The 25,057-nt window shown below is 37.2% G+C and overlaps 1 protein-coding gene across 1 annotated transcript in view; it reads right to left on the reverse strand.

The window, feature by feature from the left end:
• LOC107185554 (protein kibra) overlaps window positions 1-25,057 on the reverse strand; it is a 55,913-nt gene that overhangs the window by 21,849 nt on the left and 9,007 nt on the right. The window contains exons 3-4 of the mRNA XM_015573260.1: window positions 18,080-18,189; window positions 17,182-17,276 (exon numbers count right to left, since the gene is read on the reverse strand). Coding sequence (XP_015428746.1) covers window positions 17,182-17,276; window positions 18,080-18,189 — 205 coding nt within the window. The remainder of the gene's footprint in view (window positions 1-17,181; window positions 17,277-18,079; window positions 18,190-25,057) is intronic.

Raw genomic sequence — 25,057 nt, forward strand, 5'->3', positions numbered from 1 at the left:
TCGATTTTCCGCGATTAAAAGTGACTCGTTGATAAGTCTGGTATGAAAAGTGTTTCGCGCCAGTTTACGATACAGAGATATAAGATATAAAATAGTATGTTGATACATACAGGATGATTCGGAACAAGCGTAAAATACACTGACGGATTAGTAATTCGTACGGATTTGTTACAAATTATTGATTGTTACTATATATATTACATAAAGACCAGATGACCAAAATCGTTTATGTAATAATCTCGATAATCTCTCGACTTCGTTATTTTATGCATTTATTACGTTGCAATAAATCAATACTTTGTCGAATGTTTCTGAGATTTCATTACAGGCTGTAATCTCTGAAGCATGAATCAATCTAGTTTTTCTGTGAGGTATATCAATCAAGGATTTCACTCAAATAAATCATAATTGTTAATTCCAATTTGAAGATTAATTAAATATATAAAATTTGTCCATAAGTATATAGGTGCGATTGTCCAGAATTCAATATAATAAGAAGTTTCCATGTTATTTTCAATCTGATTGAAATCGGAATAGACCGAAAAAATTCCTGTTTGACTGCAGTTTCTACAAATTCAGTCCATAAAAATTAATATTTGCATAAGTATCCACGGTTTTGTGATCAATGTGGAATAAATCACACAGGTGAAATAATTCAATGAACTAGACTCGAGGGCTCACAGGTACACGCGCGTCCGTGAAAGAAAAAAGGAACGATGGGGAGAGAAGGTTCTCACACACACAAGATCACCATTTCCTTATCGGATTTACGATATAAGAATTCTTCGTGGGGAAAGTTACGGTATATTTTGCATTTTTCCAGTATGTACGTACCTAACAAACTTCCTCTCACAACTTGTATTGCGTGTAAAAGTTGCAAAACTAGCGCGGAGTGTAGGTGCATTTCGATTTAGAGAGCCCAGAAATAGATTTTTCTTTCAAATATTACGAATAATTCTAGCCACTTACAGCCATAAAAATTTACATTCAATTTTCTTCGATATCCTTCACGATAATCTGAAAATTTACAACTCCATCGAGTGTAGAGTGTTTCGACCCATAAACTTGTTTCATTAGTGGAAAACAAAATTGCTACCTTATTGGGATCATATTATCTACACTTCTGTAAGGTATCAAATTTTTGACGATTTTCCGGTTATCAAACACCCCTTAAAGATTATGTGTGGTTTTCTTCCATTATTTTGACGTCTAACTATCATAAATACTGAACGTAGACTTCTACCTCAATAAGAATAGTATTTTTCTAAAATATTACATATTCTCTTCCAGTTGTAAATTTTACGAATGATTAGTAATAACTGGACTGCGGATTTTTATGCAAAATAACATTTTGGAGCAAATGTATAAATTCATTTTTCCTCTTAAGCATCGTATAGGGCCCAGAATAAAATAGAAATCTCGTTGGATCCGATGAAAGTTTTGTCTTTTATCATATTTCACATAGCCCTATAGGCTATAAATGCATAAAATCCGCAGTGTAGTGATAACATAAAATCGTATGTTTTAACAATCAGAATTCCCTTGTCAGAGAGATCAGTGACTCGACCAGACCAACGACGTATCCACGCGTGTGCAAAGCCGTTTTCCAAAAATCGTGCACGAGGAATGTACCACGAGAGGAATCGGAGGCGTAAAGGTGCGTTCATATCGGTCGAGTGGGCAAGCGAGCGTGCGTGTGTGCGTGTCGCGATCAGAGCTCGAGGGTCCGATGAAAACCCGACAGAACGGGCCTCGAACGTTCGGAACGCGTGTGGTGAGAGAGAAGGGGGAGGGGGGTGAAGGCAGGTTGCGGTGGCGAGCGAGCGATGCTGATATGAATGGAATGCGATGCCATTATCGCGGTGTACATACCGATAACTCGATGCCCCGTTGCGAGTGAAGGTGTCCCGCGGGACTGAAGCAAAAGCTCTTAACTTTCGTGCGATCGCGAGAGTCCACCACGATTCCTCCTCCTCCTCTGGCCGTCGAAAACCCCAAACGACGAGGGACCACGAAGAGTTCAATTGTACATACAGCGAGGAGGGAGGTAGGAGAGAAAAAAAATGTGTGTGGTGGATCCTCTTGCGCATTTAATACACGCGAAAGCGTGTGTGTCTCGGGGGGCTTATCGGTGGTTCAGGGAAACGAAAGCAGTCGGCGATAATTCGTTGCTGCAGTTATCGGGGACTGAGTAATGACGATGGTATTTAAAAAATGTTCACGTCGACCCCCCCCCCCCCCCCCCCCCGCCGTTATCTATTATCTTAACGCGCTCCGTACTGGTTATTAACTCGGTATTAATGGGATGATTGTAGAATAACGGTGTTTACTATTCGATGATTACTGCTGGCCGGATAGATGGAAGAAATGGACGTTGACGTTTAATTTCGCGCTCGTGTTGGTTTTTTTTCTTTTAAAGGAAATATTGTGGGTTTTTTTGTCTTCCGTTGAGATTGGACTTAGTGGATTTTATTTGGGTACGGTGTGCACACGATGTGAGAGAACGATGTGGGGAATTTTCGATCGGTTTTTAACACGTTTGCCATCGGCAATTCGGTTTCGAAAGCGATTTGGCCGGGGGCCACGCTAGATTTCCAAGGTTCTCTTCGGTACAGAATATTTACTTTCATAATTGGGTATTAAAAATATTTAAAAGAGAATGAGGGAATGAGGAATGTTGTAAGTAGAATCCGTAGAATACCATGAAACAAGGAACTTTATGGATATCGAAAGAAAAAATATTGATAATCTACATATTTAACTACCTACAACATACAAATGTCTGGTCTTGTTCTTTCATTTGTTAACTGATCGGTAAAATTGTAAAAAGCAAGCGAATGTATATATTATACATATTCCGTGATTTTTTTTTTTTTTAAGAAACAAGGCTTCAAGTGTTTAACATAAACTGGAAAATTATAAAAAGAGAATAAATTAATATTTATTTCCCATTTTCATTTTCTTCAATTATATTAAGAACTAAATATATGTACTCCTTAAAGATCACGTATTGTAACATAAATTATTTTTTTGTGTCATAAAGGAGCACTGAACAAATATTTGTAAAGCGCGTATAAAACAGGCGCGTCGCACAAACTCGCATTAGAAGATTTACAAAGATCCTCTATTGTTCATTCAAGAATAACCATTATCAGCTGCGTAATGTATTACAAATGCAATTATCGATTCGCTCTAATGCTTCCTTCACAATCGATATTATGCTTGCTAAGCTTCACGTTCGAGTGCTATAAGCTTTGCGAAACGTTGTAGATTAAACTTGAGAAAAAAAAGAAGGTATCAACCATGCAACTATCAGTGACAGAAACGTAAACGCATCATTCGAAAAAACTAACACATCGATCGGTTAATTGGATCAGCCTCAAACACGAAAGGACAAACGTGCTTACAGAGAGGTTATTGTGCAAGTATATGTATAGATACGTTCGATGGGTACAACTCCATTTCTAAAGCAAGTGTTCGCAACGACAACCTTCAACTTAAACACAGGTTAATAAACAAAAGTATTTTATGACGATGCAATTAACGAACTCGATATGCTAAAATATTTAGCGTCTGCCTATAAATACGAGAGACTGCTAGGGTCCCAGTCACTCGAACGTTTTTTGAGGTATATTCTGCTCATCCTTTAATGTCCATCATACGTTTAAAAAGTGACTAATATCCAGTAATAGTACAAATTTTGTTTAAAATTTAATAGGGTTGTTACTTTATTCGACGCCTGATCGAACCCTTAACGTTAGGATCCGAAGTTTCGTCGGAATGACGGCAGGGTTGAAAACGATGTGTACCAATTTAGATTTTCTATTCTTTCTTATTTCATTAGTAGTATATATTTTCTATATATTAAGCATTTCCAATAAGTAATCCACTGTGTTTCATCAAGTTTAACGTTTATTTCTCAAAAAATCGAAGCTCTTTAGTAACATTCGTCCCTGTTCTCCGACACCTCAAGCCATTTTGACACGCGAAAAAAAGCGGGAAAACATGTCGAATTCAACTACAAAAAAATAGCATATCACTTTCTGGTACGCCTAATCTGTATCAATGGAAACAAAACTGAACCAAATTCACGACATTTTATAAGAATAATTGAATCATTCGTTGTTTTAACGATTCCATTTAATCCTGATCGCAGAGAGGTCAGAAGCTTTTGCAGTGTTGATGAAGAAGTTTCTGTTCGAATTTCCGTTTCTGCGAACGAGCCATGAAAATCTATGTTTGCACACGCGCGCGATGTTCAACGCGACACGATAATCGCGTTCTAATAAACAAACGACAAAGAAAATATGAGTAAGGTCAACATGGGTGAACGGAGAAAAAAAAAGAAGATCGAGACATGAAATTCCACCGGGCTGCCTAAAAATAGTCTGTTACAAAAGAGAATAATAACACGGGTATGTATACATCTGGTCGCCGGGTAAAAGCGTCGGCCTATTTATGTATCGCCCGGTAGAGATGGAATCCCGATCCCTTCGCGTGGTCGTTAACATTGTTTGCCCCTGGAAGAGAGCCGTAGGAATGTGAAAAGCTACGCTGGCAAATGGCGAGCAACAACGCCGTGAGGGGCCGGTCCGTGGCTCCTTGCCGGCACTCTCTATTTTCCTTCGCGGTATTTTCAAGGCAAATCCTTTTCAATGTTTGTGTGTAACAATAACCACGAGCAGACTACAGATTTCGTGCATTTATATAGTGTACACAATATCTTAAAACTCGATTTCGGGGAAAAATGTAATAACAACTAGGGAAGTTTTTATAGTAATTGGAAACAGAATTCTAATGACGAGGAGTATTTAGACTGAATGGTAGATTGGAGAGCAGAACGTCATTGGGACATGTTGAGTATGCAGAGAAACGAATTTTGGGAAAGAAATAATTAGCATTCCGAAGATGTTCAGTTATGGCTGTTCCTAAATAGTGTAATCGCAAAGTATGGATAATTTCTACTATTATATCTGCGAGGTGGTGAAAATTAGTGTATGGATTGATATCATAAAGATGATTTTCGTGAACAGTAATTCGTATTGTGAAGAAAAAATGAGAATATTATTAATAGAAGTAAGGAAAAACAAAGCTGAACTAAAATCATTTATTCTTTGTTTGTAAAATTATATTAAATTAATAAATGCGAATCCCAGTATGATAAAATGTTCGAATAAGGGACTAATTATGATTATTGAATGTATCACGGAGTTTAGTGCGTAGATGAAACATTTGAAACAATAAGCATAATAAACGAACAGGAAAAGAAAACCTGAAGAAGTTTCACAAGGGGATTGTGTAATGAATATACAAAGCAAATAATTGAGGTGTAAAACGGAAGAGCGATTACATACGATAAATCCACGATTCCATTAGAATTAATCGGAACAGTAATGCCATCTTGTACAACCTTACATTATCCCGAGTAGTTATACGTACTAACCTAGATGGAAGCTCTAACGTGTCCGTGAGAGACATACCGGGCGAGAAGTCTCATAATTCCGGTTCTACCGATTTTAAGTTCAAGAGTTTCCGTACCAAATTTTTTCGAATTCGATTAAACACGGCCTCGTAGTCGATCGGTAGATCAACCAATAAAAGTATGTTACGAATTCTTTCGGGAAAAGATATTTATTGCTCGTCTCGGTTGCTGGCTCGCTCGCGAGAGATCGGGACACGGCGCGTAGTCGATTCACAGCACCGCGGGGCATCATCCCGACAGAGAGTATCGAAGGACAGTAGCACATCCGCTCGTACATACGATCGTACACCCTCGGGAGTCCTCGTAGCTCTTCGTGGATCCGTCGCGGAGGATCGCCTGGGGGCCCTACGAGCGTAACACCGGTAGCCACTACGCCAAAAGGGTCGCATGGCGCGAGAAGAGAAAAAAGAAACGATAGAAGGACAGAGGAAGAGAAAAACGGAATGAAAGAATCAGCCGAGGACGAAAGATCCCGGAGCCCCGGGGCCCGAGAAGGACAGGGGGCAGGAGAGCCTCTGGTGGAACTGGCATCTTTTCTTCAAGATGCATTCAGACTTGGGACAAGAGTCTGTGTGTGCCTCCGAGATGAGATCAATACCCTCGCGCGTACTCTTAACATTCTATCCTTGATAATACAATTTCGGTCTTTCGATTATCCGATATTACCGGTATTTTAATGATAAGTATATGGTATGTAAGCGTCCCCACGGAATTAATAAATAGAAAACTACCGTTCGTATTTTGTCATTGAATATTTCAATTGGTTCTGAACTGATTCCTACGCATGTGCCCGCGGTTTGAACTGATTATATATTTTAAGGTTATCGTTACTTCCTTTATCGTAAGCTTTTTCTTCGCTTAAGAAAGCGCACGAATAATGTAAAAGAAATCTATCTGTTCGAGCATTTATTTCAGGTCTGAATTTTTAAGCATAACTGAACAACAGTAACCGTAAGAAAAGTGACTGTTGAGTAATTATTATTAAACGTATTATTAGTATTGTCATTTATTTACTAACATATTACCTTTCATAAAATATTCTATCTGGGTCTTTAAAAGACAATACGTTTTAAAAAATGAATTTACAAGAATACAAACATATCTTTCTCCACCTAACGTCCATTTGTACAGGTTAATATTACATGTACCAATCAGTAATCCACTATGTTCGAAAAATTCAGTACACATTACTGGGAGAATTAAAAGTCTACGTTACCAAAGTAATATTCATGATTCGTTCACAACATCATCTGCCATTTTTATCTAACCAAAATATCGGAACGACATTTACAATATAACCCATACGGTCCACAATCTGATCCGAAAAGAATACTTTAACTCTTCAAAATCTAATCAATTTTATATCATTATTTTTTATACATTAGCAGGGCAACTACAAATCAATACGTTTCTGTAAATTATCTATTATATAATCACAGTATAAGGATTAAGAAACGACGAATTACCTACTGGTAACCCAATAAATCAAACAATGTATATCCACCAAAATCTTATTCCACAAGCATACAAAAAACGACAACCAAAAACGACTCGGATGACCTATCCGCAAAGTCTGTGCAACCTAACGGTCACTCTTAATCTTAAATCCTGTTAACCCCCATGCGCACAGAGCTCCGACTTAATCTGACCCTAAACAAAACCATTCAAAAAACATCCAGATAAATCCTACAACATATCCACGTTACCATCGAGACAGGCAAGTATAATAACACATCATTACCGAAAATGTTGCCTCGAGAATAAAATCGTTCGAAGAGAAAAGATTCGGAAACGGTGCTAATATGAGTATCGCGCGAACGTGTATTACTTCGGAAAGGGCAAAGAATTTTCGAGTAATCCCCCCTCTCCTCCCTCATCACTAGCGATATACGTACTCCTCGTCTTTCTCTAGCTGCATCATTCTTGCTACAGCGCCACGCATCGACTTCCTCTTTCTTCAGAGGCCGCCGCTATCTTGGGCCCAGAAAAGACCCAGGCGGTAAGAGCGAGAGGGCCTGAGCGCCGGGTGAAGGGAGACGGCCAAAAGAGAGACAGAGACAGAGTGGGGAACACAGGCGTGCACGCACACACACATACACAGCTCAGCCACGACCGGCACGATGGAGAAGGAGGGTCCGAGAGGAGGGGGAAGAAGGTTCGAACGGACGGGAGACATTCCAATCTCTCGTGGCAAGCTTGCCTGCTTTGCTTCGCTCGCTTGTCTGCTGCCTGCCCGTTTGCCAAGATATCGTCGTCCTAAAGTCCCGGCCCACGCTACATCGAATGGCACACGGGGGACATCGTAACCGTGCAATCTCGTAACGCGATCGTCACAGTTGATTTTAGTGGGATATAGTATACGGACCCCCGAGAGATGTGTCTCCCCGGGTAACCTCGATATCGGAGTACCCCTATCGCGAAAATTGTTATTAAGAAAACGTTACTCCGCCCTAAGAATTAACGACGATGTTTAAAAAAAATAAAACTACGGTAAAATTGTATTGACTCGCGAGTACAGCATGCTCGAGCAGTGACGCAGCGCATCCAGCGTATAAATATGCGAGGGCTTCGTTTTGATTTATTGGAATTGTTTATTCGCCGAAGTGCGTTAACTTCGCTAACCAATGCTTTGGCACAAAAATTTGAAAAAATACGAAAAGTAGGATTAATCATTTTAGTATGTGAATGACTCGCTCGTATGTGGGTATATTTTCAAAGATTTTGTAGAATTTGTTATTATTTTTTTTAGATGTTTTATGAACCCATAATGAAAGATTACAGGTTGCGACAGATGGGTAAAAATTAAAAATGTCCCGACATTCGATGCCTGAGGAGGAATCCTCTATGTGCCATGCTGCCATCGCTTTTATGAAGCACAATAGCTGATATATTTGGCTTAAACTACATTGTAATTATCAGGGATAAAACAGTGGATTTACATACTTATTGTATATACACTCCTATTTCAGAAATATTAGGACATTTATCAAATATAACATAAATGTTACGAACCATTATAGAATCGCTGAAAGCCTGAAATAAATACTGTATAGGGAATGTTAAATCTCGATGGACAACGGATATGCTAGTAACAAAAGTGGCCTAAAATATATAATTCAAACATCATATTTTAGTAATTACACGAACGATAGTGTACACTCCCATTAATAAGTATTGGAACGCTCAGGGACACGTGACAACGAACTCAAAAAGAACTCTTTAAAAATTACCGAAGTAAACATTGTCTAAAGACGATCAAACAAAATAAAAAAATGCATAGTGCAAACTAATGTACTTTGTTATGAAATTCGACATTTTCTTCGGGTATAGCAGGGTGTCCTAACAGTCATAGACGATAAAGTGCACGTATTTCAGTGTTTAAAACATTTTTCTAGATCGACTCGATGACTCGAATTTCCATTGCTAGGAGCCAGCTGCGTTTTGGACGGGACCGACATTACACCTGTCGGTACGTTTTAAATTAACGGCGAACCGAGTTTCTATTTGCAGAGATGTTTGCAGAGACACGATGTTTCTTGTTTCATTTTCGCGGTGTGACCGTAGTCAAGAGTGATTAGGACTGGTCAGTGATAGAACCGAAAACGTGAACGATTGTCAGGGGGCGAGGTCCAAATAACCGTGACATCCGAATAACATTTTCACAAAACTATTAAAAAGAAGATAACATTTCTGCTTTTTCACGATATTATTCGTTTGTGTCATCATGGAAATGACTTCAACCCCACCAGCGGGAGTTTAATACCCGGCCAATACGGCGGCAACCGTCCAGAAACTGCCCAAAGCGTTCATCATTTACTCTGCACCTATCCGGACGTCATCCTTTCGAAGTTTAAAGTTTATATACACTTCGTATATCATTAAATCCGACATTCATGTCCGAGGCGTTATAGAGTACCTACAGTTCGCAGATTTACTACGATTCCCGTTTAACTCCACGGAATCCTCGACCTAACCTTCAAATCCTAACCTTCGACGCTCCAACGAAGAATCTTAAGAAATTCTACCGAAATTCGTAATCATGACGTAAATAATAATCTTAAGACGTTTAAACGATCAATTTCGTTTCCCACCAACCAATATTAATAATATACAAGAAAATCGTTAGTTCGATACATTTAGATTCCCGCAGATCAAACTCCTCGACTTCGTGAAACAAAAGTAAAAAAAAAACAAGAAAAACAAGCTACTTAAATTAAAAATTTTAGAGAAAATACCCGAGGGTAGGTAGTAATAAAAAAAAATGTTAAAATCGAGAGATTTACAATAAAACAGAGTCGATCGATCCTGGGCGGCGTTCCGATCGGTAAATCGCGATTTCTCTCTGAACTTTGCCTGAGAATGCGAAAAATCCCCCGGCTGGATTTCCGCAAAAGGCTCGGAATGGCGCCCGGGTACGTAACTTATGATTTAAAGCATCAGGATCTGCAACTTCCTCCGGCGGTGTCATAATCGGTTTTGTATCTGTCCGCCTGAGTCGACGAGCGGTACGAGGCCCGAGCGGGCAAAAATAAATGGCAATTAAAATTCCACTCGCGTCTCGGTGCCTCGTAGAGAGCCGTGAAGCATCGTAGAGACGAGAGAGAGAGAGAGAGAGAGAGAGAGAGAGAGAGAGAGAGAGAGAGAACGGAGCGAGAGGAAGCGAGAAAAAAACGGGGGTGGGGGGAGGAGGAAGATTCTAGATAGACAGAGGAAGACAACGCGACTACGCGCTGACAAACAATGAGGGTGGGAGAAGAATTATTTTTTAATCAAAACAGTAAAGTACGTCTCATCAGACGAAATAAAATTTGAAAATTTTGTTTCTATATGTTAAGTCTTTTAGTACCTTAGAGCCAATATACTGGCTTTGTGGGTTTTGCGAAAAATACCTTGAGTCAACATATCAGCTTCCCATTGTTAATGTAATTTAAACGGATGAAATGACACTTTATTTTTACAAACTAAGCTTACATAGTGGACCATACGTTCACTGGATAGGAATAATGCATTTTTTAAATACGTGAAAATATCTTCATTTTTAAGAAAAATAATGTTAATTTTAATAGATACTTTTAAGTTGTCTAAAATTCTCCCACATGAACATATGTAAATGATTTTTTGGCACAGCTGGAAATTATTGTTCACTTGGGAATATTTGAAACGATTTTAGCAAGTTTCATCAAAACTAAAAGTGGACCTTGTCGAAACCGCAACGAGAATTTATACGACACAAGCATTTACCCTAAAATCTAATTACCTTAAAAATCGTAATACAAACGTAATACGTATAACTATGTATGTATATGCAGTTGATGCAATATTAAAACTCTTCAAATGAAAAGAAGAATTTGAAAAATTTGATTTCACTTTCAAGATTTTATAATCTAGCAGAAATTATGAGAATAACGTCTCCGCGTGATGTTGTAATCAGATTGCGGATATTTATGAACGTTCGAATACCACTGATTCGTTTCCAAGAATAAAAGAGTGTACGACAAATTTTGCACACTCGGTAATTCTTTCATTAAGGAAGAAACAAAATAAACATTCTAATCGATTTTTATTAAAGGTTGCGTTCTGTTCAGTTTTTAAGTATTCACACATGATATAAATACATGTAATTGTATGTTCAGCCATTTATTTATGGATTTTTATAAATCTAACATACAAGACAAATTAAATTCACATACTATCCTAAAATTATTTCAAAATTTCATTATTTTTTCAATGTTCAAGTTCGCCCCAAGTTCATAAGTTAGACATAGTTCAATGCACCTCAACACGTGCTACGTGACGCAATAAAAAGAAATACACATGTTGCTTGGCAAAAAAAAATACCGGCGACTTAAAAAAATTCGAAAAAAAAAAAATGTTTCACGTATAATATTCCTCTTCTAAACCGTTCAAATTGTATTTAAAATGTTTTTCATGCCATTAAAAATAAATAAGATTTTTTGGTGTTTGGTCTTAGGTGGAACACCCTGTACCGTACATTAATTCATGAACACAAGCCTAAAGCAATCACTTTAAATTCTTTAGCTTTTAAGTCTTCAGTATACTGGAGTTTTTGAAAAATGTATTTCTCTTGCAATCCCAACAATTAATGGGCTATACATATAACGTTTTTACATAATAATAAATAAAAAATTCCTGGCATTAAAATGATCTCACGTCTCAGTTCATACGCATAAACGACACAATGTCATGATTTTCATAGAATCACGAATTAAGAAATCGATTATATAACCGTTCAACGTTAAAACAAACCTTTCGTACGAAGGTTAATCTTCGTCTTCGCGAATTCCTTTCTAAACTTTCGAAATTCCTCAACGTTACGTCATAGCTTCGTCGTCCCCGCTCGTTGGTCGGATTGTCAACGATACAAGAAAACAATCGTAGAGAAGAGCTCGTCAAAATTCATCGAAAATCTGTCAAAGGTTTACCGCGTAAAACAAAAATTTCCATTTACGTGCCTGTTTCGAGAATATACGTGAAGAATGGAACATTATAAAATGAGGGGAAGACAAATTATTTTCAATGTGTGAGAACACAGCGAGCCGTCGAAAAAATCTGATTGTCCTCCTCTTGTAATTATAAGAAGTATTTCATTTTAACGATCAAAGGATAATATCAAAAAACTCCCCTTTGCTCAGACATTAATTAACATCCAGCCGAATTCACATGTAAAAAGGTTATTAAAATCAGTGTTGCGGCATCGTTTTAATCTGAACTCAGTATAGATTTCACCCAATATTAGTATTCATTATTCATTATCTAAATGAATACATTTTTGGATTCACTAATACCCATTTTTTTCGTGGATCTATCACTTTCGCAACTCTGGTAGAAATAGGTATAAATTAATTGGTAGTTCTGGTGCCAAAGATGATATACAGACACTTTACATTAACTTAGAGCTGTGAAAAAACTTTCATTAAAAAAAAAAAGACTAGTACAAAAGTCTGATTTGAAACAAACCCCCCTTTATCTTAATATATCCTTCTCCAAGGTTAATTACCGGACCTACATCGGTAGGACATTTGTTTATTCTAAATAATAAAAAAATAGTTTTTTTCGACATTTTGTTGTTAAGAACTTTGTTACAAATTTTTTCTTATCTATGCTTGGACAACTAAAAACGATAAAAAATTTATGTAAACTTTTTTTCGATATCTTTTATAGTTCACAAGTTACAAGCGAATAAGCAAAAAAGAACGCTTCGGACAAAAATGGTGGTTTTTCCCTTAACCCTTTAAGTGTATTATTTCACTTTGAAAACGTGCATTGTGTACTTAATTACTTTTAAGCTATGACGAGTATACTCGACATAAACATCGAAGGGGTCAAAATCTACAAGTTAGCACCAACCAAGTACGACATAATTCTCAGATTGGTCCCAGAAACAACCGAGCGAAGGTTACAAAAAAATCAGCATGTATCGCTTCGCGATACATCCCCCAGTTAGCTCAGTTTAATGTAAATTTTTCATCGTCGGAGTCAAACAAACGTACGAGCTACGAAAATTTCGATTCTGGGCCAATGCGTGTTTTCATGATTCTTGTATCAGCGCGCGGAGCAATGATGAGGCGCGCGATTGGTTACGAATTATCCATTACTCGATACGGAACGGGGGCCCCGGGAGGGGGATACAAGGTGGGGGAGGGGGAGGGGGCCCAGTGGAGGACACAGAGTGGCGAGGGGCCTCAGGGGCGAGGAGAGTGCATTTGCATCGGAATGCAAGCCCCGGGCCGAGCCAGTGCTGTGCGCTTGCGAGCCGCGCGTGCATGTACCCCTTCCCCCCATCCATCCTCCTCTTCCTCCTGTTTGTAATGTAACCTACGCGTGAAACTTCCAAGGAAAGAAGCTAACACACGCGTTTCCTTGCGGCGAGCTATCTCGAGGCAGCCCCCATGTGTCTCTTCGACAATGAATTAAAGGGTGTATCCCCTCCCCCCCTATTTGGAGGGATCAAACAGATTCATTTTGTTTTATTGCATTTTCTTAAAGTATAAGATTTCAAAAATGTGCCCTATCTGAAACGGTTACGCCTGAATTCTATGAAGTGATAAAGGTTATAACGTTTTCAAGAAAGCAACAGTGCGTACCGCTGGAAAAGCCAAAGTATCTACCATTTTTTAGTCGGTTGTAGAAGTTATTAACTAAAACTCATTTGTCTTAAGTGGAGAACGTATAACGATCACAAACATTTCGAGAATACATGTTTGTTCATAATGAATGCATGGTCACCTTGAGTTTTTTTAAACGGAACCGGACAATTTCGTTCTATTATATTGTTGGGAACATCGAGACAAAGTCTACCAGCACGAAATATGACAGTTTCATTCACTTAATATTAAATTTACAGCGGTGGAAGCAGCGTAGAACGAAAAGAAGCACAGAGTCGAAGCGTGCGCTACGTTTCTACCGATTCGCCGAGCTATCGTACGTTTTCCTCGTTCACTGTTGTAAATTTAGTATTCCATGAATAAAAGTGTCATATTTTGTACCGGTTGAATTCGTCTCTGTGTCCCCTATAATATAATGGGAACAAAATTAAACGGTTATAAAAAGATAGTGTTTTTAGAGTTACCTGTATGAATTCCCTAAGTGTTCCATTTTAGGTACCATTTTCTTCGAATTGCCGATTCTGACAAGTTTTTTTTTTTTTTTTTTCATTTTTTCTACCATAACTTCAACAAATTTAAACTTTTACACATTTAATTATTTATTGTACATACGACTATCTATTAACTGTAGATTGCTAACCTATTGTAAAAATTACAACCTTGAATTCGCGATTCTCAGAAATCGGCACGTTGCCGTCAATGCTGAATAATTACTGTCACAGATTGTTCATTATTTGCAAGTCTGGCTAGCATACATACACATAACTCGACTGTGGATGTTTATGCATTTATAGCATCTCTTAACTTGGAAAATGTAATAAAATAAAAATGTTAATGAAATTTAACGCTATCTATGTCTTACTACTAACGTAGTAAAGAATCTGGTACAGAATTCGAAATTCTACTTCATGTTAATTTTTAGGGTATTAGTACCCGAAATTGTAAATTTGCATAAACGTCCACGGTCTACTTATAACGTAGCTTTCGATCTAAATAAAAATATTTTTCTAAAACACTATGTGTTCTCTTTCAGTCGAAATTTCCACGAATGATTAGTAATAACGTAAGTCACCGGATAGTTTACCAATCGTGTATTAATTTTCTAGTGTTTTTCATTAAAATAAAAACCCCAATTTTTCTATTTTCAGAAAACTTTTAAAATCGGATGTTCCATATTACCGTGCGGTTACCATAAGCTGTTGCCTGAATTTCAGGCGCGTATTGCGTGTGGCCCTCGATTGAAAGAAAACGAGAAAAAATAGAAATATCGCGGAGCTTTCTTAAAAACGCGTATAAAACCGTACGGTTGTTTAGTCTGCGAGGCAATTACTTGGGGCCCGCCCCCGCGGAATACACACGCCGTTGCGCGCCGTTCCCGCGGCAGCTGTCGTCGTCGATGAGTCTATCTCTCTCTCTCTCTCTTTCCCCGGACAATTTCAAAACTAGAATCGAGTAACGAGCCAATCTCGAAAATCGCCGATGACATCACGCCGGTGCTATTTCGACCGAAATAAATATACCGTACATCGACATTCTCCCACCTCCCCCTACTTTCCTACATTCTTCCGTGCGCGCGAGCAGCCTGGACCATCGACTTCCGTCCGTGATCATCGGTCCACTGAGGTTCGTTAGAAACATTATCCTCGTAAATGGTTTTTCTTTTTAATTTTATCCCACGACTGGCTATTGACTCTCTTCTTTTTGATCGTGCAGGTAACATCTCGATTCGAGAAATTCATGATTCCCTCGGTAAAAGAGCCTCGAGCTTTCGGGAACAAGATGTACACCACTGACAAGAGAAGAACCTCAACAGTCCTGACTTCGATTGTAACGGGGTTTTCTAGGGCGATAATATATAGGCTCTTAATGATTTCTGTGAAATATTAGGTGTAAATATTCGAGAATTTTAAAGATTTAAACTATTAACCCTCCATGACCCCCGTTATTTTTACTGCTTCAGATTCCCTCCCTCCTGGATCTTTTATGCCCAGAAAATTCAGAGATACTTCCCAGGGTCTCTATTACATGATCCAATAGTTTTTAATGTTGAATGTTAAAAGGTTTTTTCTAATAACAATCCCTTTGTATCGTAAACATTTAAGCGCGCAATTTCGCCTCTGTCATGAAAGATCTATAAATGAAACCAATCGAAATTGCGTTGATAAAGTGACGTGGTTGTTTGATTAATATAACGTTAGAACTATGAACAATATTATGATAAATATAATATCACTGTTGAAAGCTGGAAGGATGAAAATCATCTAGCTGTTTGAAGATAGGAAATGGCAGTAAGAATAGAATCGCGAAGACTGTCTGAAACTTCATAGTAACAAACGAACAGTATCCTATGGTCTCGAGTATAATACCAGAATACTCATAAAAAATCCCTTTTTTAAGTGGCACAGAAGTCGTTAAAATTTCATTAAATGGAATTCTATGATTTCTCACGACCGTGAGCTAGCGATTGAAATCAATGAAAATTCAAGGACGTTAATTATTACATTCAAAAATATATTTAGTTGTTGCGTAATAAATGATTTTAAAACGAAGATTTTTCAATCGAATACGATCCCATTAAATCGACCAATTTCCCATCCATCTATCCCACATTTGATTTTTTTAAGATGTCTGAAACGAAGTACTTTGAAAAAATGTAATTTACTAAAAAGTAAAGTGTGAAAAGATTAGATTACGTCCGATAATTTTATTTCCCTTTGCATAAAACCGGCCAACAAATTCCCCGTTCACCGAGGGTAATGGCACCGAGAGTCGTGTGTGTCTGGCGTGATTCACGATCAGAGACGCGGCCTTGAACCACCAATTGAGTTTGATTCGACCGTAGTTAACACGGTGTTAATCGCCGTTCCGGCGACAAAGATGAAGACGAGTGTATGCGAGGGAGCGCGCCGAGTGGCCGGAAGTAACATCGCTTCTCACGAAATAGCTTCCTGTCGAAAGTTCCCATCGTTCCCCACTCGAAAATTCATCAGTCCCTCGGCGTGACTGGTTCCAATCCCGACCGACGGGTTCATTCGACGAGAAACATTAATATACGTGCAACTAATACCATAAGAAACAAAATATTATTCTCTTTGTTTCGCTTGATTGCCAGTGAAAATGTTGAGATTCGTTTGTAAAAATCACCCAAGAGAATTACAGCTAACTAATTCCTCGGCGTTTCCTGACATCTAACAAGTTCCTACCTACATGTCGAATATTTGTGCACGATTTAATGTTCAGAAAAACAGATTCTTGGTACAAATAAAATAACGTGGTTGAAAAACAGAACACCGATAATCGATTATCCTGTCGATATTTGTAGTGTCAATTACAATCACTTCAACGACTTCCTAAGTAACACTTAGGAAAGCGAGACTTGATTCAAATGAGAATCACGTGGTTCGAAAGTGGCGCCATCTGTGCCACAGCGAACCGATTCGAAATATTTTGGCGCGTATATTTCTCAACGTCGCGAGGTTATCTTCGGTTGTTTATAGGCAGAAACCGAATTCACTACTAACGTTTCTCTATAAAAATAAGGAATATAAGTGAAAAGTGTTCAAAAAAACTTACCTCGAGTACGTCCTGTGCGGTCTGCAGATACTCTCGGAGCATGGCCTCTTGAATGGCGCGCCATTCTTGTCTTGGATCTTCGAGCTGCGTCGTCTCTGAAACAATCGATCGAGAGGAAATGATATTTTCTGCGTTTGGAACTCAGATTATATGGGAAACCTTTGTAGTACTGAATCGATCGCACAACCGCACGTGAAAAGTGTTACAAGTCGAAAATTATCAACCTTCATTTCACAGAAGGAAAATATCTTCTAATACGATATTTTCGACCTAGTGACATGTTTCTCGTGAAGCTGCGTTTTTACGCAACATTTGAAATCGACATTACTCGGTGGATTGTTACTTAACAGGTAGACTAGTTAAACTAATTAAACTGATGGTTTATACATACGATTGTCTACGGACTCATTCTATATTCACTCACTATGCTGTTGCCCATATATATTTCTTGTTTTAAAGTTTACTAGACCTCCGATTTTTATGCCAATTTAAATTTTCATAGCTCTATCCACTGAATTAAAATTATGTCAGAGATCTGTTTCCTGTGTTAAAGGTTTGTTTAAGGAACACTTACATTAATTTTCACGAACATTTTTACTGTACCGTGGTTTGCACTATTTACGATAAATGCATAAAATCCGCGATCTAGTTATCGTACAAGGGACAGTTAATAAAAATCGCGGAATAAAGATGAAAATATAGGCGTAAAATATGATTTTCATATTGCCTCGAGTAAATACCAACTGAATAAGCTATAAGGAAGTGGACAAAGCAGACTCGAAGGGTTAAATGGCGGAATATTATTAACAGAGAACAAGAGGGACATGAAGATTAAGATTTTTCCCGCGTGTACAGTTACGACTTATAGTAGCAAGTAAAAAAAGAAAATGATACGCACGATTGACATGATTAATGTAGTATGCACCCACATGCTTGTCATAAGCTTCCTCCCATCCAAGTGGAAGCTCGTTCCCGATGCAGTCTGCGAACGTTTGAGGTTTCGTAAACCTGTAAGATGAAAAATAAAATAATCATTTTAAAATGGTCGCCACAGATTTATAGAAATTTGTTTAATAAAAGGTAATTCAATCGTTTTACTTAAAAATTAAATTAAACATAAGGGTAATTTTATATAAATGAATTTTCTCTTCAACTATGAGTCGTACAAAAAACGTGTGTAAAATAGAGATTTGCATGGAATTTTGCTAAAAAAAATGATACGTCTAACATCGCATGCAATGTCACGTAAGAAGTCTTAATGAACTGTACGAAAAATCGAATAAGCTTCTACTATTTATTAAAAGATTTAAAGAAATTGGTCACACATAAATATCAATTTAATGCAATGTACAATACTAATACTACAAATACTTTATAATATTTGTCTCCAACTATAAGACGCATTTAATATTCCAAATAATAATAGTATTAACTGTAATAATGATAGTACGAATAATCAAAAAAATTTATTCGACCTAATTCGATCATATTTTTATGTCATACAGAAACATACACGCGTATGCATAACAATTGGAACTGTATCTTGCATACAAAATAACCTGACCTCTGGAGGCCAACAGCTAACTAAAGTTTATCGTGGTGAAAGTGAAACGGAATCGGTGGCCGGCGCAGAAGAATGCGAATACCAACGAACATACTGTATAAAGAAGAATATCAATCCCCTAGTTCCCTTAATTGCTTTATGCAATTCTTTCTAGTTTCACCAAGTTTTCCTTATTTTCAAATCGAAACATTTGAACAGAAAGAGAAATTATTATAATAATCTGTTATTAATAATTTTAAAAATATTTTGCTTCTTTTAATTCAGGTTCTTTATTTAATAAAATAGTAACATGCAATTTTGAATTATTTTTATGTATATCATTATATTGTCCATTACGAAATAATAAAAGGACCTCAGAGAGTCCTCTATCCGAATGAAGGTTAAGGATGAACATCCAAAGAGAACATTTTCAGCAGATTTTGCTGTTTTATTTCAAGTAAAAGGGAAAAAACGTGGCGCAACCCCGTAAAAAAGTTGGGCAAGGTGTACAGATAGGAATGCCACCGAGAAACGCGTGCTGCCAGAAGAGTGGCTCGTGAAATTTCGTTCCGGGGATTTTTCGGTGCAAGCTCTGGCCGGTCACTGGAGATATTCACAACGACCAAGTGAACTATGTTTAACCTTTTGGATAGTTCTTTATTCTAAAATAATTTTGCATATCGAACAGATTTAATTTAATATTTTTTCTGTTGCAACTGATTCAAACTACTTCGAAATGGACAAAAATGTACCTGTTAAATATTGTCTCAACTCGAATGACGAGTTAGACTCGTCATCTTGCATTTAGGCAAAACAAGTGCATGATAAATCTCAATCGTCAAATGTACCCAAGGGATTAATCGATAATAATCCTCGTTACAGAACGAAATTTTCTCCAAGTATCGAAATCAAGGGTAGAAAACCGTTTACACCAACTAGGACATATATCGCGGTCGGCTTAAAAAGCGCGGGAATGTTTTAGTCAATCCAATACTTGTTGGTATCATACTCATCGAAATAAAAGAAGAGAGCAATCTAACAAACCACCAATTTCTCAAAACGATCGAAACCCATTTGATTCCTTTTTTCCCCTTTCTACCGCACGTGAGATTCACGAATTCTAATCTAAAAAGTCAATGGCTGGGTGGATCGTGACCCATAAAAAATCTCACAGAGGACACACAACCAAGACGATTCGTCATCGTGCAAACAGTTCATCGGTGACCGTGATATATTCGTCGACGGGTCGCCGATGACCCAGACGTAGGAAGACGCAAGGGTTAACGTGCCCTTGGCCTTACCACACGCTGTAGTCCTACAATACCAAGGTGGAAGCAGAAGAAGGAGGGTCAAGAACGCACATCATGACGGAGGCATATAACGCGGACAGGAGAGTGAAGGGGCCCAGGAGAAAAAGCACGGGGGAGGAGGAGGTGGAGAAACGAGGAAGGAAAAGGGGAAGGGAGTCCAGGTTAGGTCTTGATTAGGAGAGTCAGCCAAGGGACAAATCGAACACACACGCGCGCGCAAATTTCGATGTGACTATGAGTCACGCCAAGATTGAATGGACTTTTAAGGGGGTTTATTCTGCCATCCTTATAACAATTGTTCTAATCTGTATTTTAAAATATTCGAGAAAACGTGGTTTTGTTCATTTCTTTGTGCTGTCCTGGTTTTTTATCATAAGGCATTTTAATATAAGAAACGGTTTAAATCGAACTTATTTTATTTTTTTTACACACAAAACTTGAATCACTAAGGCATAAACAAGTTAAGCACAGTACTCATCATCATCATTTTTATATATTAGAAATTGTTAATGATTCCTAAAAGGCAAATTGATTTGAGCATGATTAGCTTTAATTTTATAATTACATTTTCTTTTCAATTTTCAATTTCAAGTGATCACTTAGGACTACATACCTAACTTAGTAGATGTTACGTAGGACAATATAAACTAATAAAATCATCTGAAGAGCAGTTAACTATTAGATTCTGATGATGAAATCACATATGAAAATGACAGACCACGTAAATAGTAACGATGCGGAATTTATATTGCAAGACAACGTGTCAGAGTTAAAAGATGGATAATATGGAAAAGTACTCAATAAAATGTTCACTATAGATCTCAGTGTTGTTTGAAATATTTTGAGTACCTTTAGAAATCTGAATTTCCAAAAAATCCATGGTGGCCCTAGTGACCCACCCCCTCCAGTATTGAGTAATTCTTTATGTAATGTTTCATGCGATAAACACGTTAAATATGACTGTAGTGCCTTTGCTATGGCCTTGCAACCCTTCGACTACGATTAGATACAACAACACTAATCGTAGGCTGAACTCTAAGAACATTTTTCGTGTACTTAAACAAAAACATATGTGTGGCGAATGTACTGTTACGTTTACAGAAACAAATTTTTTCACAGCAAAATAAATATCTCCAAACCAATCACCTTTTTTTCTACTATTTTTTTTTAATCTAATTATGATTAAAAGAAAGGTGTAACTGGACAACCTTGTACAGAAGGAATTTTATGCTTCACGCCAACGCGAGAATTTTAAAGACTCCATTAAACAACTTTTCATTCCCACACACACTTTTCTCCATTCATGAAAAAATAACTGACGTATTCCTCTTGTTACGCTGAGAATTTTAAAACAAAAGAAAGTCAGATAAAGGTGGACGAGCGTGTGTTGTTGGTCACGCGATGGATCCATTACGTCAATTATACCGATATATTTCATTGAATATCATTCACTCCGTCGTCCGTTCGTTCATTCATTCGTTCTGAAGCGTACGGCAATAAAATATCATTATCCCGAACGGATCAAGAGAATTCCCGACGCTGTATTATACAACACGGTCTTCCGTGAACAGAAAAAAAAGGAGAAAATATTTCAAGAAAGACCGAACACAGTTTTCGTGCGCCGGCATACCAACGAGCCGAGATTGCAGAAATTGAAAACGTACACTCTAGCACATATTGTTTAACATTCTTCGGATGCCGACGTGAAAACTGTCGTCTCTCTTTTCTGAACGTACATTTTTTCTCTGTCTCTCTGTTTGTGGTTGATGATAGTGTCATAAGAGATACAAATAATTTCAGATCACGCGAACAAATGAATAAATTATTAAGAATCAACGAGTGAAACTAAAAAGAGCTAATTTTGTACGATGAGATAACATTTTAAAGTATTATTCATTTTTACTAATTACAATCAACCGTGTGTAATCTACAGATGAGTGTAACATGAACAGACTGTACATTTTTATACGGAAATTTTGAAAAAACCGCAGATACAATGAAATTGATTTTTTGTTCTAATAATTTTTATACATATATGAAAATATACAAGGTGATCCTAGTAACTGGACCGAGCTATATGTAGCTCTATTTCAAATGAAGTTTAAAAAAAATTGTAGAGGAAACTTTTGCATTGTTTAACAAGCTCTATCATTCGACTGTATTATTTTTTTCACGTCTGCATCGGTGCACTTGCAAACTGCAATTGCACTTTTTTTTAAATGGAATACTACGATCTTTTCACAGAAATTGATTCCTTCTGTCATTCTCCGTATACAAAACGTAGGATAAGGTAATTGAAAACACGATACTTTACGAAATAGAAACTATTAACAACTAAAGAATCCTGCTTTGTAGCTACTGTAATCATTAAATGGCATGTAATTACATACCAAAATATTTGTTCTTAGATGTATGCAAAAGTAACTGCGGACGAAGAATTCAAATTATGTTAGGAATGCACAATTATTCAACATTAACCCTTTCATTTCCGAATTACTTAAAAATTACCAAATAAATATTTGATTATAGTTTCGTGTATATTACATAACATATTAATGATTGATAAGAACATTTTAACATCTTGAAACCGTCTAATGCCATTTCTTTATTCGTTGTCATTTGATAACTGTTTTACTTTTATCACAGTTATATGAAATAATTTCCATTGCAATTGTATATATAAGAAAACCAAATTTTTGTGATCTTCGATCAATAAACCAATATAGAAAAAATTTATAAGTAGAATAAGATTTTATCATTCTCGGCTCAGTTTTAGAGAAAATCGACTTTGAATATCTGCTGGATTCGCGCGCAATTGAATAAGACTTTGCCAGGACGTCGGGTCATTATATTCCGTTTCTACTTACTACTATGTGACAAATACACTTCGAAAACTCAGCCGAGAATGACAAAATTTTATTCTACATTTTTTTCTTATTTTTTCATAAGCAATCACGTGGTGCCCGCTTCTGCATATTATTCGACCGGACCCTGTATACGTGTAATGTTCCATTTTCTCTGTTTCAGATAAAAGCTGACAAAGATATGTATATCTGGTACCGCAGATGGTGTTTTGATGAAACGGGTTATAATTACTAAGCAAATAACATACAATAAGATGTACATGTTGAATTCTTAATAAACAATAATTCTGCATATACAAAATTTTTTATTTTCCCTCTTATTTAACAGCTCAAAGGTATGTAACTCTTTAAGCATGCAAAACAATTTTCGGTCGAACAGCTAGCAGTAAAATAATCTAAACTGTTTTGTAGTCCACCTTGTATACACTTACGATAAGTGTAATAATTTCCATATCTCACCGTGTTATTATAGTTATTCACTGGCGAGTATTTTACGAGCGTCCACAGAAAAAAAAAAAGGAAATCATTCAATCCCGCGAAAGGGCGATTAGTAGAAGGCAGGTGTGTGCGATTATTTGTTTCGCGACTACTAAATGAGACACACACACACACGGCCCTGAATGTAACGTCGACTACGAGAGCAAACAAGCGCCTATGCGTGGGCACACATATCGCGTAGGTGTCCCTCTTCGACTACCTGGCTTTGACCCAAGGGCATTACATGGGCATTACTGAACTCGTGCACGTCGCCGATATCGCTCACGTTTTCGCGTACTTTTACCTGGCCGGGCTGTAACACTACTATTCGAGGTTGACAGGACTGAAAATCACCGTATATAATAATACTTCATATACTTGTCAAGCTGATTCATATTGCATTCTGGCTTCAAGTCACATTTCAAGGTTTTCCCATTATTCACTTACGTATTCATTCGTTTACTTGTTTTGGAACTTATAAATTTTACGTAACTGGAATTGGATAAATGAACAAATTTTTATGAAATCCAGGAATCCTCTTCAAAAACGTTACCACTTGTTAACTCTAGAACTATTTTTTTCGATTTTTGAGTGAGATCGATGATACGAAAGTGTCCGAAGAGAACAATAATGTACGGTACAAATTTTCCATGGTTAATAATCAATTAATGTGAGTGTTTTAGAGAATAGAAGAAATTTGTTGTTGACCATACGAGCTACTATACTTTTTGATTCTGGACTATTATGTGGCGTAGTCGCATCAACGATTGAAAACATTGTGATGTTACTGCTACCCCCTTCATTTAATGTACATTTGATTTGTTTTATAATAAGCTACAGTTTCTTCGATGTGTTTTGTTTTATTATACATACCATATTTGGTATTGTTCAATTTGTTTAATTTTACGAAAAACTTAATTGTTTCGTTTTCTTCTGTGCAATTTTATGCTTTGAATGTCCACTTTTGTAATACAGAAATTTCCAATTGAAAGACGAATAATTATGTCACATTTATCAAGCTGCGCAACGTGTAACACGTTTTCGGTACACGTGGCGTGAATGGAAAGTTCGCGTAAAAGGGGTCCAGCATGGAACCCGTTGATATATCTATTTCTCGCCCGATTATACCATGTAATATTTGTTTGATCGTAACATATTAAAGTGAAATAACAATGTGGACGGGGTAACAGTTCTTTACTGCCGGGCTTTGTCAATCGCCTCGAACCGAACCTCAAACTTGCTTCTGTTTATGACCCCGCTGGGTTTACTGCCTCGCTGTATCGTTATCGTCAACCTTTACATACTTTCCACCGTCGTTAAATCACGCACTCAATTTTCAAAATTGTCAATAATATCACACCAAACAGAGAACAAAGTTGCGGCTATATATCCTACGAGCTAATAATACCGCCTCGACAACGTTCCTAAATCGAGCAGATAATGGAGATTCATTGATTTACCGATAGACTTCGAATTTATGCAGACTCACATTTCTACAGACTAATTTATAAGCGAACAAAGTTAAGCAAAGATATGCTGTTTCTCTGTTATACACTTTGTTAAGCTAAAAATACAATTACAAATTCTACGATTTTGTTCAGAAAATGAAAAATAGGTTACTAGTAATCGTAACATTAGATCGGTGCATAAGTCAGTTCAATTGTGTCATAGAATTTTTTCGT

The sequence above is a fragment of the Dufourea novaeangliae genome, unplaced genomic scaffold, assembly GCF_001272555.1.
Source record: "Dufourea novaeangliae isolate 0120121106 unplaced genomic scaffold, ASM127255v1 scaffold18, whole genome shotgun sequence".
NCBI lineage: Eukaryota > Metazoa > Arthropoda > Insecta > Hymenoptera > Halictidae > Dufourea > Dufourea novaeangliae.